This window comes from Apium graveolens, chromosome 9 (assembly GCF_009905375.1).
Source record: "Apium graveolens cultivar Ventura chromosome 9, ASM990537v1, whole genome shotgun sequence".
Lineage (NCBI taxonomy): Eukaryota > Viridiplantae > Streptophyta > Magnoliopsida > Apiales > Apiaceae > Apium > Apium graveolens.
In genome coordinates this window covers 181,017,087-181,025,991 of record NC_133655.1, presented here as the reverse complement: position 1 = coordinate 181,025,991, position 8,905 = coordinate 181,017,087, and the positions used below count along the sequence as shown (strand labels likewise).

The 8,905-nt window shown below is 33.2% G+C and overlaps 1 protein-coding gene across 1 annotated transcript; it reads right to left on the bottom strand.

The window, feature by feature from the left end:
* Positions 1-5,596: 5,596 nt before the first annotated feature.
* LOC141685767 (F-box protein At3g07870-like) lies at positions 5,597-6,673 on the bottom strand. Its single transcript, XM_074490850.1, has one exon. The coding sequence runs from the start codon at positions 6,671-6,673 to the stop codon at positions 5,597-5,599; it is 1,077 nt and encodes a 358-aa protein (XP_074346951.1).
* Positions 6,674-8,905: the final 2,232 nt, after the last annotated feature.

Below are 8,905 nucleotides of genomic sequence, written 5' to 3'. Positions count from 1 at the left end.
AACCCGTTTTTGACAAAATCGCCCCAAATCAGAAATAAAGAAAATCCGTATTTATTCCTTTCACAATTTATTAATTTAAGAAGTTTGTTCTAATAATTTCTATAACATTCTAGACACCACAAATTACATGCCACGATGGGTGACGTATATATAATTTATATTCGTCTTTATGTTAAATTACCTACAACCAATAATGGAGACCATGGGATTTAATTTCATATTAATTCCCTCTCCCACTTAGAATTTTTTTATTAAAATTGAGGAATTTTAAAATTAAATGGGGCCCTATGTTGTTATAATTATGTCTAATCATGCATTCAAAATACACACATAATTTTAGCAACATATAACATTTAATTAAAGCAATAAATAAATTTTATGTCCATGTCGTCCTAATTAAGTTAAACATGAAATTTTAAAAGAATTACACACATAATTAACGACACACATAATCAATAAATTAAAGCAATAATTAAAATTTAATGGAAAAAATTAAAATAAATTTTCCACTATTATGGCCCTTGAAAAAAAATCCAGCTCTCAAAAAAAATCTGCCCCAAGCGCGCCCCGACGCCCCCAGCAGCCCCAGCAGTCCCAGCTGCCGCAGCAGCCCCAGCAGCCCCAGCAGCCCCAGCAGTCCCAGCTGCCGCAGCAGCCCCAGCAGCCCCAGCAGCCCCAGCAGGCCCAGCTGCCGCAGCAGCCCCAGCAGCCCCAGCAGTCCCAGCAGCCCCAGCAGCCCCAGCAGTCCCAGCTGCCGCAGCGGCAGCAGCGCGCGCGCTTGTTGCTTTTCTGTGAATTTTGTTTTGATTTTGTTCGATCCAAACATCAACAGCAGCCCCTTGTAATCGCACAGCAGAACAAAAAACTACCGGAATTGATTTCCGATTGCACATAACTATTACAAAATACCCGGAACAATTACAAAAAAAAATATATCTAATACAAAACTAATTTTGTAAAATCTATTCTAACACGATCAACCCTCGTGTAAATTACAACCACGATTAAACCACGTGGAAACCAAAACAAAAAATAACCACGATTAAACCACGTGGGATCCAAACACATAATTAAAATATACATGGCCATAATAGTGGATTAACAACCTGCATCAAAACCAATACAAGCAAAACACTATATACACGCATATATAATTACGACATGGACATTATATCATAAAACGTAGAACCCATTACCAGGCTCTTGATACCAATTGTTGGGAACCACGGACTTAGGGTGTTACTACGTTTTACGATAAAGATTACGAAAAGAGGATTACCTTGTTAATGGTTGATTCCACGCTCTTCTATTGTATTCCCAAATTTCCTTGAGCGAAGTGTGGCCTCCGTCTTCTCAAGTTATCCTCTCTTCTTGCTCCTTGGTGGCTACAATATGTTTTTACACAATTGCCAAGCAAGAAGAGAATAAGAATATATATAGGCTACAATAGGGACCATGAATAATTAGGTTGGGCCTTCTAATTACATCTTGAGCCTAGCCCAATGTAATTAAATATTAATTCAATCCACTAAAGAATTAATATTTGCACTACCTTTCCTAATACCATAATTTAATTAATTCGGTTCCAATATTATTTGCTTATTAAATTCCCCATGTTTAAAATATCATATGTCCATTAATTAAATAAATTACTGATAATTTATTTAATTAATATCTTTTATCCTTGATCATCCACTCAAATTTTATATAATTATGGCAGAATAAATTTCACCTGCAGGGTTTCACATAATTAAATCTTTTTGAGCTTTCAAGGGGACATCATTAACCCGAATATTATCAGGACATGGATTCCTTCAATAAATAATATCCACCATGTATATAATTCCATCACCCAAAATATAATGATATAATTCAAAAGAATTATTTCATATATAAATCAAAGCATGCAAATAATATACACGTGTCAATTACTATTTCCGGATTAAGAACCTAAGCATTAATAATAACATAGAATCTTAGTTCTCTTTCTTAATCAATATTAAGGGAACAATTCTAAATTTGATCATGTTCAATATACACAAAGTATACTAGTATTATTTATTAGTCAATATAAACTAATCTAAATAATACTACAGTCATACTAGTGGATTGTCCAACACCACCTGTGCTGTGAACCTTATTATATTATATAACCGTATTTAACAATATAATATTCTATATCCCATTTGATACTAGATTGTTCACAATATATAATATTAGACAACATGTAAACATTCAAATGATTCTCAAATAAACTGTCCAGAAATAAATGTACATACTTCAAATAAATATTTTCAGTATACACTAACACATGAATGTGCTTCAAATACTTATTTAAATATAAGCTACTCTTTCAACGAATGACAAAGTAAGATTATCCGTTGAAAGCTATAAACACACTTAATTAAATCTACTAAGGTATTTTGGTAAAATATCATTAAGCCTACAACATATTCCTAACATTCGTCTTTCTCATAGTCATAATCTTCATCATATGACTCCCAAAATTCTTCATATTCCTCATCTACTTCTTGTGATATAGATGTTTGTCGTAACTCTAGATGTAGGCGACGTATTTCTCTGATTTTCTCCACATCTCTGGACTTCGTGATTCATCTTCTAATAATTTCACCTCCTCATCCGACCCAACTACTCCTTCCAATTCTTTTTCATGTTGTAATTCTCTTTGTAATATTTTTTGCAGGTGTAAGCGATCATCACTTGCACATACTTATTTTCCTTTCTCTGTGTAAACACGCATACGGGTAACTAGTTTGATTTTTCCTTTTTCATTGGTTTGTGCTACTGTTTGGATCCTTCCATCGAAAACAACCGTTTCAGTTGCATAGCAGAAGGTCATTGGCGTTGATCAGGTCGAGGAGCTCCACCTGACCTTGGAACAGTTGGACTTTCGTTGTATTACTGTCTTTTCTCGGCCACTTCTTCTACATTCATAGTTGAGATATCAATTACAAGAGTTTCTTCTAGCGATAAATAATGATCCTAGAGTAATCAGTATAATTCAATATATTGTAATACATAATAATTACTTCTATAATCATAAATAGAGGAAGTATTAATTTATTGATATCAAATTATCGAACTTCTTATAAGGACCTAGCTTGGGCTCCCTATTTTTAAGTTACTAACCGAGCCTTTCGGGCTTCCGCCCATAGTAATTCATTCTAGTTATTTATTTCTGGTGACCCTATGGTTCAACAAATAGTATAATAAAAAATAAAATCAACTACCGAAGATGCTTACATGTTTATATGTTGCCATAAAGGAATTTCCAATTTATTGATTATAATAGCGGCGTAGCGCATACAACTCAAATGTAATTTCTAAAGAAAGGTACTTACGATTTTAGCACTTTACGTGAGGGTAGATTGACTGAATAATCAGCACTGACTCAGAAACATCTAAAAGCCAAATATATGTAGCCTATAATCATGGTTCTAAAAATTGGCGAGTTATCTGATAAATCGGCCGACAAATCGTGAATCGGAGAGCCGCCGATCTAATACTGTAAAATCGCCGAAAAAATCATTTTTCGATCAAATGGGGGGAATCGTTGAAAATCGGGCCAATTTAAGAAGAAATCGGAGTAATTACAGCGTGATTTAGGGAGAAATTAAAGAGAAACAAAGAGTTTGAAAGTAAAGAGGAAAAAAATTTCAGGCGGAAAACAAATCGAGAAGTCCAGCACTTACATTATTTTAATTAACAACACACACATGTAACAATGTTGTAGGTACTACTAGTTTTAATACCGTAGTACAACTCCTTTAATTTAACAATCACATGGGCTATAACCAAAATAAGGTCCATGTACCATTCATTTACCATGCCCAATTACAATATAATGTTCTACGCTATGACCCAACATATATTTAACATATATATATGTATATATATATTTAAAAACAATATTAAAATATATTTGATTTTACTTCGATTTTATAATCGGATAAATTGGCAATTTCCGATAAATTATAAATCCGTAACTCAACCGATTTAGTCCGATTAGCGATTTCTGTAATATTGTCCGTAATATACAAAGGAATACAAAGTAAAAAATCTGGATATAATATTGAAACGAAACCAAAGCTACCTTTTACTACAACATGAAGTTTATTCAGCCTTAACAATAAGCCCAAATGAAATATGATAAAAACTTGAATATCACAGATTGTCTCTTCGCATTTCTTGGGGGGGGGGGTAAAGATTCAGTCTTTTTGATAGATAAATTATGCAAGAGTTTGCACAGCAGGTGTATGTTAGAATTGCTAGCAGGACATTGAGGCTATGTTGTATACTTTGATTTTTTGATATTCAAAAAGCGTTCAACGAGTTACAACTTACAAGTAAAACTTATTAAAGGCCTCTTATCTAGCACTCTTTTTCTATCTGATTACATGCCCCGTGTTATACTCGGATAAATTTGTTAACAATTCATTAGTGAATTTTGTATTGCCAATGTGGTTTGACTTGTCTTGGAAGGTATTCTAGTTGTTTCACAAAATGCGAGCATCAAGTCTCCACAATGACATTGTTAATTATAACTGTGTTTCTTGCTTAACACCTCTACGATAAACTGTTGTAAGCAGGCTTTCGTGTCAAGTTAAGTTCAATGTTGGAACTTGCAAATCGCAACCCAATCAGTGGATTACACAGAGTAAACGCAGAGCATCTTTATCGAAATAAAGCACTTACTGAAACAGATAGCGGTGAGTGGCATGAAACAGGAAGCTGGAAGAAGATGGACGAAGATGCATAAGGAACGATTACGGATGCAGTTGCCTTGAAATTGAAAATTTTAGGCGTTTATTATTGGCGATGGGACACATTATTTCCTCTGGTGATGCTATTTCTGAAAATTTTAATCTCTAATGCTAGAAATAAAAGACAGGTACGACTTGTATCATGTTTGATGTTTTTCTGTTCTTCTATAAAGAGCTGTGCAAACATATACGTGTGCTCACACTTTGTAGCTTCATCTGCCACATTCTGTATTGTTTGAGATGTAATTCAAGTTGTGCCAAAATAGTATCCAAATATATATTATTTCTAAATGTTTCATAGTATAATTGAAGAAAGCATCTGAAGTACACCTTATTTTTCTTTGTGGTGTAAATAAAAATTGAAATTTAGACAATATAAGCATGTCTTCAAGTCATGATTGTGCTGAAATCTGTTTTTAATCTTCCTGAATGAACTGAGGGGATTCCCTTATATTTCTCGGGCAAGACAAAATGTGGCTGCTTTTTATTAATATTTCCATATCGTAGACAGCTGTGATAGTTCTTCTGTGTGAATTCAGCTAACCGCAATGTATACATGAATAGGAAAGATCAACACCACTAATCTCTTCCCTCTCCTAGCACACCCAGAAGGATAGGCAACAGTACATTAAATCATTTCATCCTACTTTTTTCTTAATGGGGGTGATGATACTCGAACATATAATCTTTTCGTTAAGCATAGTGGGACACGAGATAGATATAAGCATTAACGAAAATAAAGAGAAATTAAGACTGTTAACAAAATTTTAATTTATATTGTTTTTCACCTCAATCAAACTTGTACAGTCAAACTAGACAACTTCCATAACATCAGAGATCGATATGAGACTCCCCCTGTGTCTATAAACTTGTTCACTGGAGCTGAAACCCATATTATGTTTGTATTTCAGGTCACCAGTCTTCATACTGTAACTAAAGTATCCTTGACTATTGGCCAACAATATTTCATCCTGCTTCCACGTACCTATGACTTGAGTAAGCTCATGATCTGGCAGAGGAGTAGTTATACTGATAGTATATTCTCTGTTCCATATTTTCTTTTCGTAATCCATGACCCATATATCAATTTTGGTATTATATGATAGATCAAACATAGCTAAATTGCCTGCAATATCCAATACTCTGAATAGCCCTCTGTCTTTATCCAAACAAATTTCAGGATGAGGAATTAACTTGAACGTCTCCTTGCTTACATCAAATGCCATTATTCGCCCTTCACAAATCTCTGTAGCTGAACAAGGTTCTGCCATCCAATGCAAAAAACCATGAAGGAACACAGGCTCGCCATATATAAGATACGGAAAAGGAACCTTGGATATCTCTATCCAGGATGTTGTCCCCAAAGTGTGCACTAGTGTACATGGACGAGTAGATGCTTCATAGATTGTACAAACCATCTTAAAGGTCTTGGTTAAAGTATCAAAACCTAATCCATACGCCTTCTTACTCTCAGGGCAGTAGTTTTCAATGCTCATCGAAGGCAGAATCTTAAACTGATTTCTAAGAGGATTCAACATCACAATCCTAGCACCTCTGAATTCTGCCAAGTACATCAACCCATTGCAAGAACCACCAAAACTGTCCTTGACTTCAAATTTCGCCATGGGAATTTTGCCTGCATGTATCGTACTATCCTCTTCATTGTCACATGCTGCATACAAACTTACGGCTTTCCGCGATACAGTGAATTCTGGGATTATCACTGGTGTTTCTTGCTCTGCCTCTCCGCAGTGATAATGCAGGTGGGCATAAAACGGATCATCAATGATTTTGCACCATGATTTCGAAACAGCCCTCAGTCTCAAAAGTGATTTAATTGGTATCCTCAAGAAGATGTTGGAGATAATATCAACAGATAATTCATCCATGGTTGGCTCCATCACACTTGTAAATCACATTGGATTCAAATAGTAGATCTTTGCACTATCCTTGTTCCAATTCTTGTAGAAAAGTTAATATGATCGATGATACCGAAACAAGTTCTTAATATATATTTTTTGTCTTACAGAAGAAAGATGTTAATTAAAAAATAAACAGGAAACAATATTATAGCTATCTTTTTTTTTAAAAAAAATTTGGTAAAGATGTTATACCTAACTGACACAAGCTAAGCAAGAATGGAACCGTCCTGTTCGAATAGAAATTAGCAAAGCATGGAAGGAAGCTTTCTATTCGGAATAGTTTTTTTTTTAATGCTATAGTTTATATTATTCTTATTATTTTTAATAATACAGAGGAGAACAGCTTATTCAGAATTTTAGAATTTAAGTATAAAAAGAACTTTATTAACTTAAATTCTACTAAACTTTCTCCGCAAGTCAAATTACTATTTTAGTTTCTTTTCAAAATTTATATTCATATAAAATTACACCTACAAATACAAAGGTGATTTTGGGAAATTCAAATCATCAATCAATATCTTCATATATGTAAAGGAAAACCCCCAAAAATTCCAGAATCGTCTGATTTCTTTATTATTATTATTATTATTATTATTATTATTATTATTATTATATATATATATATATATATATATATATATATATATATATATATATAAAGGAAAACCAGGGAAGCCCCAGAATCGTCTGAAAATTATTTAACTATTTTTCTAGAGTTCCTCTATTTTAATTCAATAAAATTATGAGTTCAAATGAGGTAAGTGGATTGATCACAAAAGCATCGATCTTGTTCTGTAAAGTAGCATGAGATGTCTTCATAGAAGAAAGCTTGTAATATCTGGGATATATCGTGTAATTATTTTTGCTAATAAATAAATATTCTGTATGTTCGGTATTTATTCTGTGAATTATTTGTTAAGTGGTATATATTTTTGGGTGTTTAAATATAATATAATTTGAGTATGTTAATTTTTATATGTCGAAAATAAAGTATAAATAATTGTTATATTTTTCTATTAATTTTTATGTTATTTTATGATTTTATAAAAGATTTATGGATTTAATAACTTCTTTTTCCGAGTATTTATAAATTATTTTGTATAATCCGGAACCAACCGATTTCACCCGTTTTTATAATCCGAAACTCTTCCGTGAACTCCTTCCTAACCTAATTGCAATATTCCGAGCATTTTCCATATTTTGACTTTTTCGACCGGCGTACGGTTTGTCTTGTGCGGGTCCCGGTGCGATATTTTCGATACAAAATTTATTTCGGTAAATCAATAAATCCCGTATTTTCGATAAACGAGACCTTTTTATTAAACTATTATAATTATCATCTCGTAGTACGTGTAACCAAATCGCTGAGACCAAGATCGCAGTACAAAATGTACAGATTTGGATAATTATCCCAAAACCGGTACCGTTTTGGATATGTTTTCTCAAATAAACGTAATATTTTATATCTGGTATGATCCAACGGGGTACCAATATTCCGTAATTATAAATAGCCCTTACGATATTTTATTTAGTACAGAAAATCATTTGTAGCCAGTAATTATATAATTTTACAGAGAAAAACAGTATATTCATATAAACTTATGAGAATCAAACCCTAATTTCAAGGCGTTACCAGAATCCGTTGGAGAAGCTCGAGTACTCAAATCAAAGCCCTTGAAACCTAGATTCAGATTACAGGACTGGTTTTACTGCAGAATCAAAAAGTTTATTTTCTATATTTAATTTTCGAATTATTTTGATTTAAATTATGAATTTTTGTTCGAGAGGTTGTTTGTATGATTTGATGATTGCATGTTGTAGTGATTTTCTTCCTGATGATTTTGATATATTATATGACTGATTTGGAGTTCAATAACATGTTCAAAATTGAGTTTTAATTTTGAATTTCAAAATTAGGGTTTATAACCCGTATGAATATTTTCAATTGAAATTTGGGGGTTTTTTCCCAGGGATTATTAGATGTTTTTGTTTCTTGCATTGTGTTCCTGGTTGAATTTACAATCGATTCATGTATAGTACATCAACAAATGATTCCTGGTTTGCTCAAATCGAAGCAAACAAAACTCGCCGGAGACGGCGAGTTTCTCGACCAATTTCCGGCCAACCCGGGGGTTATTGGTGTGATTTGATTATATGAATGAATTCCTGATGTTGATTAGATCATTTCTGGAGGTGGTG

What these genes read in the sequence shown, in the direction of transcription:
- LOC141685767 (XM_074490850.1), bottom strand. Translation starts at nt 6,673, where the DNA reads ATGGATGAATTATCTGTTGATATTATCTCCAACATCTTCTTGAGGATA.